The sequence below is a fragment of the Agelaius tricolor genome, unplaced genomic scaffold (assembly GCF_023055355.1).
Source record: "Agelaius tricolor isolate 1412-34295 unplaced genomic scaffold, bAgeTri1.0.p SCAF_3, whole genome shotgun sequence".
NCBI classification, from domain to species: domain Eukaryota; kingdom Metazoa; phylum Chordata; class Aves; order Passeriformes; family Icteridae; genus Agelaius; species Agelaius tricolor.
The window spans coordinates 29,303,619-29,321,559 of record NW_027269263.1 but is presented as its reverse complement, the minus strand read 5'-3'; the positions used below and the strand labels follow the sequence as shown (position 1 = coordinate 29,321,559).

Below are 17,941 nucleotides of genomic sequence, written 5' to 3'. Positions count from 1 at the left end.
TATATATATATTTATAGCATTGAATTCTGATGAGAAATAATTTAATGCAACCACAAGCTTTTGTTCTCAAATAAATATTCACATAGTGTAACAAATTAGAAATTCCATGACTATATGGAGAGAGGGATTATTCACTTCCTGTCAGATATCTTGTCTCTATCAAATGGCTTCAAGCTAATGATTTCAGTCCTATGAATTCTGGAAAAATTAGTAAACTCCTTCCTAAATGTTTTGCTTTTTGGAAAATAGAAATACTTTTAACTCTTTAGCAATGTTAAAAAATATCACTTCAGTTTTCAGTTATTTATCAGATAGCTTTGTAGCTGCTTCTTACAAAACACCATTCTCTCTTCTGAAAACAAAATTCATGCTGATTGCAGTTGCAGAGAACATAATTAGAGAACTGTCCACAAGTTCAAAATGCAACTCACATTATATTCCATTTGAAATACTATTACTTCAGAGCTGATTACAGGGCTCAGTACGTGAATACAGGAATTTGAAATCTGACCACAAGTGTTCTGAGCTGATGCATTCTTTTCAGCAGAGTTTGTGAAAACAGCCATGTGGTTGGACATTAATTACATATATCTCTTTTAAAATCTTCTTTCTGCCATAAATAGGAGAACCTAGATAGTGCATTACCATTTGTTTTTTATTAGAACATTTTGGTTTTACCATTCAGCTGCTGTGACAATCCAAGAAGCTGACAGAAGTTGCAGTTACACATTGTTTATTTTGGGTAGAACTAGTCAAAATAATTCATATAATTATTATTTATGTTACTGAACAGCTAGAAAGCTCAGATCTTGGGCGAGGATCCTCCAATGTGGAGGAGAGGAGAGGAGAGGAGGCTGGAGGCTGTGCTCCGTAGTGCTTGTTGGGGGGCGATGGGCAGCAAGGGGCAGCCCCATAAGTGGGGTTCTGTGCATCCCCTGGCCTCAGTGGGCGGTTGGAGGGACCCCCTGTAATCAGGCAGGTGTCCCTGGCCCCGGTCTTTCAGAGGCGTGGGGCCAGGAGTCATGGGGCCGGGCGTGTGCCCTCCCTGTCCTCAGGGCTGGGCTCGCGGCCCCTCGGGCCCCTCAGCTCTAGGCCGTGAACTCGAGTGCCTGACTGTAGAGTCAGGTTTCTGTTGCCTTGGGGGAAGGCCGAGCTCTGTGGCTCCCTGGGTGTGGACCGGCCTCTAAGCAGGCTGCGGGTCTGGGAGCCTTTGTGCTCCCTTCAGCTGGCAGCCTGTGTGAGGTGCCCACCCCGTTAGTGGAGAGAAGGAGCCTCCATAGGCCTTAGGGACCAAAGGCCCCTGCAAGTGGGGGCCAGTGCTCTGGAGTCCCGGGCACTTTGCAGTCCAGGCAGCGGCCTGAGCCCCTTGTAAGCAGGGGTGCAGCCTCTTGGCCGCTGCTTTGCGTGCCCAGCTTTATTTGCCCAGAGGGCCCAGCTCCCAGCACGGCGTGGGACTGCGACGGAGGTTGCGAAGTTGAGTCAAGCTGAAGGTGGAGACTTTTGGGCAGCTGAGGGCTGCATGGGTGGTGGTATGAGGATGTCGCTGTGGGGCTGTTGGGTGGCAGTTCCCTTTGGCAGCTGGAGCTCCTCAGGCCTGACAGTGTCCTTGTTTTGCAGAAGCCACGGGACAGCGAGGTAAGAGGGAGCCACAGGAGTGGCCTCTTCGAGCTCAAGTGTGGAACCGCGAGGCAAAAACGAGCTTGGAGCTGAAGAGGGACACAAGGGGCCCTCTGGGCAGAGGGCTTTTCCAGGCCAGGGCACCTTCAGGGTGCCGCGGCTGGCTTTGTGCTGGGCGATCTCCCTGTGTGCAGGGCTGGTCTTTGCTGTGCTTGGCCTTTTGCCGTTGTGCTCCTTTGGGTGCCCAGAGAGGCAACCCTGTAAAGGAGGGCAAGAGCCCCTGTCTCTGCACCGGAGGGGGGAAACGGAGCTCTCCTGGCCCCCAGCCCAGCTACCCTGTAAGCAGGGCAGGGCTTTTCCCCATCCCCAGCAGCTTTCTGCCTGCTGCTGGCCCCTGGCCAGTGTGACCCCCTGTACTTGGGGTGTGTCACAGCCTGTGGCCCTGTGCCAGGCCTGAAGTACTTCAGCACATCAAGGCCCCTGTGGCCTCCCCTCAGTGCATGGACACATCTGATGCTTTCCTCTGCCGCTCAGCATTAGGAATGGCTCCCTGGAGTAGGTTGGCTGCACAGAACTTGCTCCCTCTTCTGGAACTGTGTCCCCCTCCCCTGTCTCCCGTGCCTTCCCCTTAGTTGGTGTGAGTGAGGAAGTGTGTTTGTGCTTTAGCCCCCCCCTCCCTTTAGAAACAGAGCAGTGTAGCTTAGACGTCCCAGGAGGGAAAGAGGAGATCTGTGCAGCCACAGGCAGGTGCCCAAAATGCACAGGTGGAGAAAGTGTCCGGCCTTGCCCCTGCTTTCTGAGGATGGCCTAAAGCCGCTTAGCAGCAGCATGGGCACCATAACCTGCCCGTAGCCAGGGTCAGGGCATGCGCCTATGCTGCCAGCGTGTGAGCCCTGTACTTGGGGCACATGTCAGGACCTTGGCAGCACCCTTTGACCCCAGGAGCAGCCCTGCCCAGGTCCTGTAAGTAGGGCTGGGGAGGCTCCTTTAGCCAGGCAACAGGAACGAGCACTCAGGGGCCCTTGCCAGGGGGCAGCTTGCACAAGTGCTGTGCCGCAGGGCACAGTGCGGCCTTTGGCACTGCTTCGCCTCTTAGAGTCCAGACCACAAACACAACTGAGCTCCAACAGAGTATAAAAATATATTGCACTGTCCAGGGAGCAGTAACCATGATTAGATCCTAAATGTAGTCTGTGATGCTCAGTCAATAACTACTGGTTGGTCATGTGCACCTTCCTGAAGCTTAGGCTTCTTTGCTTTTAATTTAGGACTACAGCTGGGCCGTTTATGTTCCTGTGATTTCTTCACCCCTGAATCTTGGACAGACTTTGATCCAGCCGGGGCATTTTCTCTGCTTCCTTTTGAATTTGAAGATTGAGATGGTTTGACCTGAAAGATTTAAGGAGAGTTCAATTAAAATTCTAACATGGCTTTCCTTTTTTTATCATGTTCCCACACAAGAGAGAAGATATTTATGAGGTTATGATATTTATGATGTACATGCATACACGTATACACACATGCACATATACATGTGCTCCATCACATTCCAAACACTACTGGATGTTGAATCTTGAAATTCTGTGGTACGAGACTGGCAAGTGCCTACAATTAGAATATTGTTGATATTCTCACATTTCACTGACCATAAAAGCAAAGAGCACTGTTTCCAATGCCTTTAAAAATGAAATAATAATGTCAAAATATTGCCAGGAACTTATAGAAATGAAAAGTGTGTGTTAGGTTAAGCATAGAGACTAGACTGGGGTTTTTTCTGCATTTTTGCTTCTGACATTGTTTGGGAAGTGTGTTGTTTACACTACTAACTAAAATGCAATTTGAGGAGGATAGAATGACTGCATTACTACAAAACATGTTTTGAGCAGATGCCAAATGATTAAATTAAGCTCTAATGGAGAAGATACCCATATGGCAAATCAGAACAGATGTAAATACCTTGGAAACACTTTTGCTGTTTGTTATCACCTCCATGCTGATGACGTGTCCCTCGTTTTTCAGCAGCCGGGCTTTGGGTCCCACCTTCAGGTAGGATATTGTGGCAAAGGCTGTGAAGCTGAAATCCTCCCTGCATGAATGAAGTCACTGTTACAGGGGAAGGTTGGAGATGGAAGCCAGAGTATGCAGGGGGAAAAAAATCATAGAATCATTAAGGTGAGAAAAGATCTCCAAGATCATCAAGTCCAACCAGCAAGCCAGCACTGCAACTAAACCATGACCTCAGGTGCCACATCTGCATGTTGTGTGAACAGACCCAGGAATGGTGACTCCACCACTGCCCTGGAATGGTGACTCCACCACTGCCCTCCTCAACAGCTCTTTCCATAAGGACAGAGACACATTAACCCTTCTGATGGAGGTTCCAGAGAGCAGCCTCATTCTGCTTTATCTATTCAAGTAGACAGTAACTTAGAGCTACTGCAATATACTCAACATTTACTTAACATAATTCAGTGTGTGGACCTTGACACACACAAAAACAGTCAGATGCACAATTGTCAATCTCCTAAAACACATGTAAGAAAATGAGATTTAGCAAAAAAGATCTAAGTCATCAGCTCAACCTCTTAATATTAGAAAACCTGTACAGAGAGATGCAAAGGAAAGTTAAGTCAAAATAAATTGAATTAGATATTTGTAGATATTCTTAAACATAGAAATTATATGAGAAGACAAAACACATAGCACATGGACAGCTTACAGAGGCAGCAGTGGTATTAGTTCCACTATGCTTTCTTAAAATTTCTGAGTACCACTTTCCACATTAGCCAGTCTCCTGACTTAGACATGGTGTGCACAACCCCATTTGCACTCCTTATCCATGGAATCTGAAGGAGATCTGTATGAACTGCAGACTTCTCCAAAGTAATCCTGCTGCAGATTTAAACATTCTACCTGAATACAGAAGACCCCCAGCTTTTTTAATTTGCACGAGATGCAGCATTGCAACTGTTCCTCTGACTTTAGGAATGGAAATATAGCAATGCTTGAAGGGTTTTTAAGAATACATTAAATGCATCTGAAATGAAAACAGGACTACAGAATGTATCCATTCATGTTATACCAAAGTAACAAGAGAGCAAAGAAAGATGACTACTAAATATTACAAAACCAAAACAAAGAAAACAAAATCGCTATCTTACATACTTCAGATACTGCTGCAGCAGTAAATGAGCAATAATTCTCTCCAGCTCCTCTCGAGGGTGCTTGGGTGGAGTAACTTCAGGCACCCTGAATTTGGACACACCTTTCCCAGACCAGGCATCGATTAATTTCAGTGGGGTGAGTTTCTCACTCATGCTGTCAGCTTGCTCAAGGATCTTTATTAGGTCCCTGCAGTACCCTGTTACATCCAGCTTCTCACATGCTGCAAGTAAAAGTGAAGGAACATTTAAACAGAAATGTAGTTAGACATATTGTTATGTGTAGCTATAAATACATCTCTTTGTGCTATATAACAGCAAGGCTTTTTTTGTTTTGCTTTTAAACTAACATGGCAAAAGTAGGCCACCAAAAACTGATATTCATAACAAAATCTGCACCTTGAAAACAGTCAGTAATACAAGCACAGGACACAACATTTGTTCAGAGGTTTCTACACCAGGTATTTCTTTAAATCACCTTTTCCCACGTTCCCTGTCCTTTACCTACCATTCTCTCTACAGCAGTTATCACACATTCTGTTGCAGTTGGCAGAATCCCACACTTCATCAAAGTGGTGAGCTATGAGCACCCGGCGACACCTGAGGAGCAGAGAGCAGAGGGGGGCTATGGATCCCAGGTGGGTTTGTCACACCTGCCTTATGCAGCATGAAATGGCAAAAGAGTCCTAGGGACAGTTCAGATCTCAGAACAAGCACAAAGAATTATCAGAGGAAAAATCAGAGAACAGAGGCAGCAACACCAGCATTCCCTATCAGCTATGCCAATCCTGGTGTAGGAACAGCTTGGTTGAAGCACAAGAGTACCATCTGCAGTTCCCAGAGAATGAAAAATGGTAAGAATATGAACTCATGGTTACACTGAGGCCACAAAAGGCTTTACTGGGTTGCAGCAGTTTTGTCCACGGATACACATTTTCCATTAATATTCCAAATATCACAGTGAAGCAGGTGAAGCAGCAAACACACCTGGATTCCTATGTTGCCATTAAACACTGTAGCTCAGAGCCAAACCCACAGAACTCCAGTATTTCCTCTGACTGGGATCTGAAATCCAAACAGTGTTTGTTGACAGATACTTCACCTCAATACAACCACTTCTAGAATTGTGTCCTGAAGCTGGCAAGCTTGCTCCTGTTTTTCTGGGTGGTTTTGTTTGGTGATGGGTTCATTTTGGTTTTGTCACAGGTTTTTTCTTTTCTTTCATTTTTTTTCCAAACACCACTTAAAACCCCCCGAAAAATTAGCCCATTTAAAAACTAAGCAACCAAGCCACCACAGTAACTTACTTGCTCATATTTTGGCAATAAGATACCATATCGTACAGCTTCTCTTGGCCAACATTTTCCATCACCACCATTGAGCTGATTCTGAATATATCTCCAAACCCATAATACAAAATGCAGTCAGCTTTTTGGTCATCTCTACCTGCAATGCATTAAAATGAACAGATAATGACAATCTCAACCAATTGCCCCTCAAGTTCTTTGATAAACTCTTTTCCACATAGTCTCAAATCTGCCTTTAAAAAAGTAATGAGATTAATAAGATCAAAAAATCCCAAAACACTGCAAAAAGTTTTTGGGATGGAGTTTGGCCATAACAGGTATTTAATGCTGCTAAACATTGATCAATCCTTAAAATTCCTTGCTCCAGACTCCCCATCCTGCTTGTACTTCTGAAATTCATACAACGAGTAAACATCATCTAGAGGCAATCTGACCAAATCACACAGCCCAAGTGCTGTACAAAATAAAAAAAAAAAATTGTATATCAAATCTGTGTCATGTTATTCTGGTAAGCCACAGATTTGATAGAAAATCAAGTATTTCAAAAGATGCCAGATAACCAGTTATTCTTTGTTACACTGCAGTAGAGGCCTGGTCATGAATTCAGTTTATATTTAAAGCCTCTTGACAGAGGCAGTTCATTACACCCTTTGAAAAGTGTCTCAAAGGCAAGGCCTGGAAAACTCAAGGACAGTTTTGCTGCTGTCATGGATGTCAATGGCAACTTGGCCAAAGCCACTTCCTGCAATACCTGCACGTCCACTCTCCTGGTAGTAGTTTTCCATGGACTTGCTCATAGAGTGATGAATTACAAACCTCACATCAGGTTTATCAATTCCCATGCCAAAAGCAACAGTTGCCACTACCACCTGTGGAAAAGAAAAGGATTGAGAAATCATCAAGCTACCAAATCACAATTTCTTTAAACAAGACATAAGTCCATGTAAAGTATTTACTTAACCTGGATTTGATTTGTTGCCCATCCTTTATGAACTTTGGTTTTATATTTAGCATCCATGTTTGCATGGTAAGTCCCTGCCTTGATTCCCAGTTTCTGCAAACTCACAGTAACTTGCTCAGAATCCTTCTGAGAAAAGCAGTAAACAATTCCTGCACAAAAGTGAAAGAGGCCTCATTGTAATGCCTTAAAAAGGCCAAACAATCCCCAAGAGTTAAAAAACAATAGTGGAAGTTTTATTAGCTTATGAAATAAATACTTAAAAAGCATTATACAGTTTATGTGCCTATTTAGTCCACAGTATTGGTATTTATGAAGGAAAATTCAGTAATCAGCTTGGACCTGAAGGCTAGAGAGGAAATACAGGTGCCAATCCATAGAACCATGGTGGCATTCTGTAAATGCTCAAGAAGGACAATGCTTATTAAAGCTTTTTAAAGGGGTGCTATGCCTTATGACATCTATGGCATCTCACCTGTGGTTTAGTTAAATCTGCCTTTGTCATTGGTCAGGCTGGGCTAAGCCAGGGATTACACACAAAGCCAGGTGATTTTGAACCATCTTAGCACAGTTTGTGCTCAGGGAGCTGCTCCTCACAGCCACAGAGCTCCAAGCAGAGACAGGGACAGACTGCTGCTCCAGAACCTGGGTTCTGCTGCCTTGGCAAGATGTCTCTCCTCTTTATTTCCACTACAGAGTTTACTGACTGCACCAGGTCAACTTTTACAGTTCTGCTTTTATCTGCAATTCACCCCATAACACCCATTCTGGGCACTGAGTAATAGATGACTCTTCTGATCAAATATGAAAAAACACATTAAAGACTGCAAGTATCCTGACACATGGATAGCAAACAATGGGTGATTTAAGAACATAGAGATCACCTTTTCTAAGCCTTGCATTTACAATCTTAAACCTTCCTATGATTACCTATGTAACCTTTGTTTTATAGACATCAACATTCCAGTTCAATTCTTCAGAAGATACAAGTAGACTGTAAAGATATTTAAACACTAATAAAGGAAGAGAGAAATTATTCAAGGTATGGTTCTTACTAAATACTATTTATTCTAATGCTGGATGTTTAATGTATGATGAAGGCAGAATTCCTCTTCATGCTTCAAGATCATTTGAAAACATCCCTACATCCTTGCAATGATGAAGATTAAGATAATAGGTGACTTTTGAGACACTTTTTACCTGACAGTCCTTTGTATCTTCCATTAATAGTCTTAACTATGTCCTCAATGAAATCTTCGTTATTTGAAGGCTTATGCCGAACCTCAAAAACACATTAAGCACACGTCAGAGTTCAAGTGGGCAGTCTGCCAAACAACCTTGTTTTACTGTTTCCAGTATAATAAACACAACTATTCTGCCATTTAAAAAGAATTACTATATTCTTTTTATGAACAGTCAGATTACAACTCAAAAAGTCCATTGAAAAATAAACCCAAGACAAAGCCGCAAGCTTTCCCCACCAAGAAGAATAAACAAACCTGTGGCCAAAGTGAAAATACAGCACAACAGAATAATTCATAAGAATTTTTTCCAACAGGTTGAAGCAGTCTGAGCCTGTTGCCTGCCCCTCTCCCTGCAGCAGACAGCACAACAGCACAAACCAGGTAGCAAGACCTACCTCATAGTAAAGGTTGGGCCTGTTGAAGGAAGCAGTAAAGGTAATGCACTTCTGAACGTGCAAAATGCTCTGAGCATCCTTTAAAACATGATTGGTAGCTGTTGCTGTCAATCCAATCAAGGGAGTATTGGGAAACTGTCTTTTCAGGATACCAAGAGACTTGTAGTCTAAGCAAGAAAAGAAAAATGGAAAAGAAAAAAATTTCTCCTACCACAAAGGCAAACTTAAAAAAGGCATTAGTGTAGACAGTATTTAATGGGGTAATTCTACAATAAATGTTATCACTGCTAATCTACTACAGAACTAATTTATACATCCAACAGAAGTAACAAGCAGCTGCACTTAGCAAAAGAGATGTCTTCTACTTGAGTTTTAAAGACTCTATCACAGAATCATTGGGGTTGGAAGACATCTCAAAGGCCATCTTGTTCCAACCCCCTGCCATGAGAAGGGAGATCTTCCACTACCCCAGGGTGCTCAGAGCCCCATCCAACCGGGCCTTGGACACCTCCAGGGATGAGGCATCCATAACTTCTCTGGGCAGCCTGTGCCAGTGCCTCACCACCCTCACAGATCTTCCTAAAACCCAATCTCATCCCACCCTCAGTTTGAAGCCATTCCCCCTTGGCCTGTCACTCCAAGCTCTTGTAAAAAGGCCCTCCCCAGTTTCCTTTTAGGCTCCCGGCAGGTACTGAAAGGCTGCAATTATCAGCCACAATTCAGAAGGCAAAAATGAATGGAAGTAGAAACTCTTCAAAAGTAGGGAAAAATATGTGTGGCACTGTATTAACCAACATTCAGGTTATTTTGCAGGTCTGTTGTTACAAAGAGCTTTTGATTAAACAGAGCTTTTCTAATAAACAAGCAATGTGGAATTTGGATACATAGACCAGGCTGTAAAAATAAAAACCTCTAAAGGTTCAGTACTGACAATCACCTGCTGCCTTTGAATGAAGTGCAGCCAGAGGTACACATCCAAATTCCACACTGCCTGTTGAACCAGCCTGGCTCTTGGCTCAGGCACCACTTCTAAGCAAAACTGCTAAAAGTGACTTTACATTTAACATTGCTTCAAATTAGGTTTTCTTTCAAAGACAAAGAAACAGCAACCAAGATTATTCTGCAGTCTCCAAGACAGGAAAAAGAGTGAAGCGAAATTTCTTTCCCTGTAAGCGAAGGGAATTTGCTTCCAATTGCTTTAGAGGTGATTAAAATATATCTCATAATTTACAAAATGCTGTACCCCTTTCATCAGAAGGGCCAGGGAGTGGTGTACAGAATGCCACTTTCAGATAGCAGATTAAAGGTAAATATCATCTGTATTAAAGATGCCATAAAAAAGCTTTGATTTTATAACGCTCCAATTAAAGTAAACAGAATAAGTAATTTTTCAGAATACTGACAGCAAAATCTATGTTGAAATCATCATTTGCATGACCTTAGCTCCTGCATGACTTGTAAATTAAAGTCCTTGAGCTAACACAGGTGTGTGTCATACATTAAGAATGCACTTCACCCAGAAAGGAAGGAGCTGGCACATGACTGACTGACTGCTGCCTGAGCAGCCCTCAGAGGGATTTCTGAGGCCTTATTTCAGGCCCAACTCATGACTGACTGCCTGCTGCCTGAGCAGCCCTGCAGAGGGGTTTCTGAGGCCTTATTTCAGGCCCAACTCATGACTGACTGCCTGCTGCCTGAGCAGCCCTCAGAGGGGTTTCTGAGCAGCATACCAGGCCTGAAGTCGTGGCCCCACTGACTGCAGCAGTGCACCTCATCCACGGCAATGCGAGCCAGGCACCCAGCCTGGTAAGCCTTCTCCAGCTTGGACATGAACATTTTGCTCTTTGCAATCTTCTCTGGGGTCACATAAATGAGCTTCAGCTGGGAATTCCTCTTCAGCATTTCTGTGTGCACCCATTTCACGTGTTCCTGCTCAAAAAAAACAGACAGCAGGGGCTGACAAACTGGGACAACAGACTGGAGTGCTTCACGCTAAGGCTCTTAGGAGGTGATGAGCAACTCCTAAGGTGTAATTAACAGAGACTGATAAAGTGTTCCACAGCACTGACCACTATAAGCCTTTGTAGAAGATCACTGTATATGAAATGGTCATTTTAGTACTTAGAAAATCTGTGCTGGAACTTTGAAGAAGCAAAGTGTTGAATATGTCTTTGCTCCATTGGGTGGTATCAATATTTCCCCAATAAACTGTGATGTAACAAACATCCCTAAAAGTGTAAACTAAAATGTAAAAGAATTCCTTGCACACTACAGTACTTTTTATTACTGAGTTTTCAGAGCTCTCTGCATCAAAGCAGGCTTCAAGTTTGGCACATTGCATCAAGGCAGAGAGTTATCAAATCCAGTGTCATGTGCAAGTTAATGATCACAGCCTCCTGCTAGTCAGGAAAATAGCTGTTAAAAAGCAACTGTCTAGTAAGAGACTGGGAAATGAGTTGCTTCTGGGCCTCTGGATCAAACAGCTCACCACCCTAGAGGAAGAGATAAATAATTATATGTAAAAGACTGCACTGCTCAACATGGTAAAAGCAGACAAAAATCACCTACTCCAAGTCTAGAAACTGAGTAAAAATCTACAACCCACATCAGCCAAAGGCACTTCACATCCTCTAAGCAGCCCCAAGAAATCTATTTATTCCACATATGGTGTTGGTTCCCATGTGTTGTTGTCACTAAAACATGAACACAAGACACTTAACCACCTTTCCCACATCACAGCACCCTCCTGGCCAGATACTGTTGCTAGAACAGCCTTAGCTGATAAATCTGCCTCATCCATTCAATATTCACAAGTAACTACACAGAGCAGAGACACCAGCACATTGAGCACACACCTTGCTGCTTGAGGCATTTAACAAAGCTGCAGAGATACCAAGCTGTTCCAAAACCATCAGCTGATCTTCCATGAGAGAAATCAAAGGACATATCACCAGTGTGAAACCTGTAACAATCAACCATTGTGCAGTTCAGATGTCACAAATATCTCCTCTAATTCTTTATACTGATGCATCAGCCCTGCTCTGAAGAAACTGCCAAATGTAAGCTCAAGCTTCATGCACAGCAGGGGATTCCCCTCCTAGACAGCTGACAAGTGAGTGCCAGATCACACAGGGATAATTCTTATTAAATGCCCACAACACACACCTCCTCTTGGGGTCTAGACCACAAACAAAACTGAGCTCTAACAGCTAAGAGTATGAAAATATACAAAACAAAAGCTGGATATCTTTTTCATGAGGTGCTGATTTGCCACAGAACTGAGCAGTGACAGGGAGTGGTAAATTTGGCCTTTGTAAATAAGTCAACTTCCAATGCAACTGGATGAGTTATTAAAAATAAACCAACCAAACAAAACCAAATCGATCAAACAAAACCCACACCAAATAATGTTCATTCTCCAAATGACTAAAAAAGGGAGAAAATAAATCTATTTCTTTATATCATGTCCTTTTTTTTCCTTACATACCATCAGAACAGACAGCTGGTAACTGGTAACAAAGGCTCTTCCCACCACCTGTGGGCATGACAAGAAATATATCCTTCCCTGCCATTGCTGCATTTACTGTTTCAAGCTGCAGTGATCTAAACTTCTGGAGTTTAAATTTGCTCTGCAGTGCAGTTTTTATCTTCTCATACCATGGAAAATCTGTTAAGGGGAAAAAAAAAAAACCTCAACAAACACATTTCATAAGCAAATTAAAATATAAGAAGAAGGGGTAATTTATGTATTGAATAACTGAATCTAGCAGTGACACATTTTAGATCTGGGAAAGTGTTTAAGGATTCATAATGGCACAGAAAAGCTCCACACAACCTGAGTCTGTATACACCATATTCTAGGGTGGACCTTTGAAAACTCAATTTGTAAACACAATTCACCTCCAGGCAAAAGCTCTCATTGGACATGGATGTGAACTAATGTGAAAAACTGAAAACAGATGAACTTCAGAGTGCTAATGAGCATATTAACTTATTAGTCCAAAATAACTAGAAATTAGAATTTCACCCTGAAAATAAATAAAACCAGACACTGAGCCTTACAGTAGTTACTCAAATGCTTCCCTCATACAAATGCAGCAATTACAAATAGCATAAAGAAGGAGGGATACAATTTTCCATATATTCCATCCATAATAAGCATTTATTAAAAAAATAAAGAGGGGAAAAGTTGTTTAATCTTCCCCAAAATCACCACTCCAACATGCTTATAATAGGTTTTTCTTTTCTTCAATAAAGACCTAAAGGCTGCATTTCAAAAAGATGTAATCCTGTAAAAACTTAAATTATGCTTCCTGATATATAATTTTGGTACTATTAAAACTAAAATGCAGAAGAACTGTGAGAGCTCCAGGTTACACCACGTGCAAGGCAAGAATTAATTCTGGGACTCGAGGTGACATTGCAGAGAAATCTACAAAGAGCACAGTTAAAATCCAAGGTTCTGTGAAGCCAAGAGAAGTCTCCCACTGGCCTCCATGAGCTTTAAACTGGGAACAAATTTAGTTGCTGCTCTTAATACACACACAGCATCTGACTGCAAAGACATTAATTTTCAAAGCATAGGAGGTGAGAATCAGGCATAGAACTACACAAACCAAATGATTTCTTCAACAGCATAATTTCCAATGATAAAGTATCAATATTCTTACTATTCTTATATATGCATAACACTTCTCAAATACAGATAAATATGGATTCAGCAACAAGATTAATTTCGTTTTTTAAAAAGCCAAAAAAAGCTTATATATATGATAGATATAGGCTTTTACAAATTGAAAATTAAATTAAAAAGGAGAAAAAAAATCAAAATATCTAAGTCATATGTGGCAAGGCATAACATGGCCAAGAAGCAACAACCATTCAGGACTTCAGGTAATGTCTACCTTGGAACACAGCAGCCCTCCCAACACCACAAGGCACTTGCCACTTGCACTAATTCTACAATAATAATGTATTCTAGGTTATTTTTGGCAGTCAGCACCTATCTAATTTGCATTAATTTGGTAAGACAGTGAGGCTACATAACCCATCACAAACACTACCAATGTCCTACCCACTCAAGCAAGAGGAAACACAAAACTAGCAAAAACCAATTCTAAGTCCAAATTTGTCCTTATCAAACCCTGACAAATTCCAAAGCAATTTGTTTTAGAACAGACACAAGGAGAAGTATTGCAGTATAAGCATTTAGTATACAAGTATTGCAATAAAAATTTACTCTGGGATTCTAAGAGCAAATCAGATCAAATTGTGACTTTAAAACAAGCAAAGAATTAAAGCAGTTATAAGAGGCCATTCTGATAGAACAGATAATTCTGCCCAGAACAACTCGATTAGTGTTTAGGAATGCCCAGTGAGACAAGTACAAACATTACCCCACTACCCTGGCGTGACAGCCAGCTGATTAAAATTAAATAGGACAACATCATTATCCAAACAAAATGCTTCATAAGTGCATTTTCCCCCACTGGATTAGTTCACCTTTCTGTTAAAATATTAGACTTTGACTCTGCAAACCTTTTTTGTTCCATTCCTCTGCTGAGGTTTCAGTGTCTTTACTTCCACCTGCCTCCAAGTCTCCTGAGGACTGTTTTATCAGATTCTTTACTCTCATCTTCTTTTGCAGGAGCTCCTGCTGCTTATCCACGAGCTCCTGGATCTGCATCTCCACTGCTTGCAGCTCATTCTCAATGGACACCAGCACCTCCTCTAGCACTGCAGGGAGAGGCAAGGAGAAGGCACAATAGAGACCACAGCCATGTGCTGATGCCACTTTTAATTGTGTTATTTGTACTCCAACCAGTGATCAAGCTGTTAAGAAAGGCTTTATTTACATGTGAGAAGCAACATTAACCCCAGCAAATTAAACTCCTCTGGAGTTGTAGACAGGGCCATTAGCAACAAGCCATGTTCATGCACCAAGATCTCCCTCCTCCACAGGACAAGAGGATGTGCTGAGCAACAGGGTTTGGGTGTAGGGGGAAAATGTTTTATCCACCCTTCACACGAGAAAGAAGTGAAGCAAATGCTCCCCAAAAGCTTGGGTCACACAAGTGACTCTTTGGCAGGAATTGCCTCCTTCCATCCCAATATGTGTGAATTGCAGATGGTGTTCTAAAATCCAGTCCCTGGAGTCTAAAAGAATAATTAACACATACACCTGCATGCCAAGCATGTACTCCAGAGCCAGGTCAGAAAAACATCAGAAGGAATTACTTCCTCCCCCATACCCAGAAAACCCAAGAGATTTTGGCCCATCCAGAGCAGATATGGTAGTATGGTTATGGAAACAAAAATGCATGATATGGAAAAAATATCTTCATTTCAAATAGCACAAAATGGTGACAAGTGTCTTCCTAAATGCCCACTGCTACTCAGCAGAAAACAGTTAAGAGTATCTTAAAATATGAAGCACATTTTAAAAATATTGAAAACCAAGTAATTTCATTGACAAACTTGATTTTCATCCTACAATAGCTTGGGTTGGAAGGGACCTTAAAGCTCATCTCATGCCAACTCCCCTGCCACTGGACCAGGTTGCTCAGATCCCCATCCAACCATGCCTTGAACACTTCCAGGGATGGGGCATTTTGGTTTAGTTTCACCTAAGATATAAAAAGCTATCCAGTAAAAGAATTTTTTCTTCAAATCTTAAGTATAGTAGCAGAGATCCCACAAGCTCTTTTATGCATACATTAATTTAATGTAAATAACATCAGGTGATTGTGTCTTGTTAGCTAAGAGAGAGCAAAATGAACATAGGGACTATAAATCATGGATTACCTGCAACAGCTGTCATCTTTGGAGATTAAAGAATGTTATCTTTAGGAGATCTTATTTAACCAAGCAACTGTCACTGAAAAGAAAATGAAATAAATACATTTTAAAATATACAATATAAGTAAACCTTCTCAACTTAGAACAAATTTTCTGCAGGGGATTCTTCATTACCAGAGCTGTTGATGTAACAGTTTAAGCACTGGTTAATTTAATTTGCTCACTAGATGACAACTGCTTTTTCCCTCCTGCAAAATGGATAAACACAAACGCACAACTAATTCCCAAGGCCACAGCTCACCAGGCTTCTGAATGAATCCAAGTGAAGTTTAACCAAGTAATACATTTCCTGCAAGAGGAATCCTCTAAGGCAGACCACTCACTCACCAAGTGCTCATTGCCATTTTTGATCTCTTCAAAGCTTATTTTACAGAAAAGTCTGGACACGTAATATTGTGCCCCTTAGAAAGGCAGCCACCATAACACCTAGAGGATCTGTTAGGAGGAAGTGAAAATACTGTTTGGTTTACAGAAGGGGATCGATTTTGAATAATCATCAGTGAAATGAACACAGAATTGAATTTATCGGGTCATTATCTGAACAACAGTTTTTGTCACATTGTACCTTAATAATACCAAACTCAAGAAATTGATATTTTCTGTTATTGCATCCTGAGCTATTTATTACATAGATGGAAGCAAAGTCCGATGAAAGATGAAAGGGAATAAACTCAACATTACAATAAATACTGGGGGGAAAAGATTCCTCACTACCAGCTAATTCCACCACAACAAGGATCTTCCCACTCCTATAAATGGAAAGGGAAATAGATATTAATAATGATGTGTGAATAAAACACTTCCGCATCACCGAGGGCCAAGGCCAGACCCAGACGCCTCTTAATCACCTCCAGGGGCGGCGACTCCACCACCTCCTGGGCAACCTGTTCCAGTGTGGGAATATTCAGAGGCGTACAGTGTGAACATTATACAAATACATCTAGCGAGCATATACAGAGCAATATTCCCTGCATCCCTCACCCTCACGCCAGCCGCGGGCACAGCGCTTGCCAGGCCTGAAGCACCTGCTCGGTGGGACTGCGGGACGGGGCAGGACAGCCGGATGGACAGGCAGGGAAGGCCCCGCTCAGCAGGTGCAGGACGGGGCAGGATGGATGGAGGAAGGGAGTAGGGCCGCCAAGGCGAGCAGGAGCAGCGCCTCGCAGCCGTGTCCTCCCGTACGATGGGCTCAGCCGTGGGTCTAGCCCCCAGCTCCCACAGCTGCCCCGAGGGCTAGTACCAGCCGCACTCCCGCATGCCTTACCTTTTATCCCTCATCCCTGATCCCTCACCCCACTCGGCTCCCGCCCCGCGGCCCGCTCCCACCTGCGCCGAGCGCGCCGGGCCCCGCCCCTTCCGCCGCCCGCCCTCAGCCACTGGCGCGCGGGGCCCGGCGCGAGCGCCGCCGCTCCGCCAATCAGCGCCGGTCGCGGGCCGTGGGCGGGGCGGCGCTCCCGCGCGGCCGTACAAGGCGGCTGCTGATTGGCGGTCGGCGCGACCAATGGGTGGGCGGCCTCATGCGGCGGAGTGCGTGCTTCCGGAAGGCGTGGCCGCCGCCGCCGGTGCTGCCTGCGCCGCTCCCCGCAGGGCAGGAATTGTCCGCAGGGATGTGGGAAGCTCCCCCAGCCCGGGGAGCCCCGGTGTGCCCGGCCCTTGGCGGCCAGGAGCTGCCGCTTGCCTGGTGAGAGCGGCTGGCGCTGACTTAGAGAAATAAACTCCCGCAGGGCATAGCCATGGAAACAGATCTGCTCTGTAATTGCACAAGTTTTCGCGTGTGTACGGTAGTTCCGTACTCTGTCCTACACACCCCTAATCCCCCTTTCTTAAAAATAATATTAATAATTTTTTTGGCTGTCCCTGGAGAAAACACGAACCAAGCTCAGCCCCAGGGCAGCAGTGCTGCAATATAAGTATGTTTATCTGTGTGCAAGTACGTTTCCAGAGGTTCAGAGCTGATAAGGTTATTTTGAAGCAGTTTATGAAACGCTTTGTAAAGAGAGTGAGTTACTCATAACTGCAGAGGGCTGGCTCTCTGTGCCCTGGCCCAGAGGTCAGGAATTCAGGATCCCTGCAGGAATTATTCTAAAAGACTGTGCTGCAGCCCAGCTGGAGGCTACTGGGATGTGCTCCTTCTTGTTAGTCCTGCTCAGTTTTTATAAGCTCCTTGTTTTAGAGTGCTGATAAGACCTTGAAGATAAGTCTGTGCTGGAGCATGTTTGCTGTTTGAAAAATATATCTTTTATCTCTATAATTTGAGGTCTAGCAGTTTACAGTAATCAAATTTATGGGCTTAAATTAAATTATAAAATCATATGGGTCAGACACTTTTTTTCCAGAAAGTAACCAAAATCATGTGTGCAGAATATTCCATCCTAACACAATCCATTGAATATTTTAATGG

At 43.2% G+C, this 17,941-nt stretch overlaps 1 protein-coding gene across 3 annotated transcripts; it reads right to left on the bottom strand.

The window, feature by feature from the left end:
- Positions 1-2,739: 2,739 nt before the first annotated feature.
- On the bottom strand, positions 2,740-16,888 carry RECQL (RecQ like helicase). Of its 3 annotated transcripts, none has more exons than XM_071423339.1 (15): positions 16,867-16,888; positions 15,487-15,559; positions 14,221-14,418; positions 12,170-12,349; positions 11,538-11,644; positions 10,413-10,611; positions 8,683-8,849; positions 8,244-8,325; positions 7,047-7,195; positions 6,837-6,954; positions 6,086-6,224; positions 5,287-5,378; positions 4,783-5,002; positions 3,574-3,703; positions 2,740-3,006 (listed from the first exon to the last, which is right to left on the bottom strand). In XM_071423339.1, the coding sequence occupies exons 2-15, from the start codon at positions 15,500-15,502 to the stop codon at positions 2,818-2,820; spliced, it is 1,986 nt and encodes a 661-aa protein (XP_071279440.1). In that variant the 5' UTR covers positions 15,503-15,559; positions 16,867-16,888; the 3' UTR covers positions 2,740-2,817. The 3 variants fall into 3 exon arrangements, with proteins under 3 accessions (XP_071279440.1, XP_071279438.1, XP_071279439.1); XM_071423337.1 differs by having other exon boundaries at positions 16,805-16,887; XM_071423338.1 differs by lacking the exon at positions 16,867-16,888 and adding an exon at positions 16,522-16,794.
- Between the last annotated feature and the right edge of the window lie 1,053 nt (positions 16,889-17,941).

What these genes read in the sequence shown, in the direction of transcription:
- RECQL (XM_071423339.1), bottom strand. An exon ending in CCAGGAGAGTGGACGTGCAG is followed by an intron (nt 6,225 to 6,836) that starts GTATTGCAGGAA and finishes AATGCATTGCAG; the next exon opens with GTAGAGATGACCAAAAAGCT. An exon ending in TAACTGCTGTAGAGAGAATG is followed by an intron (nt 5,003 to 5,286) that starts GTAGGTAAAGGA and finishes TTTTACTTGCAG; the next exon opens with CATGTGAGAAGCTGGATGTA.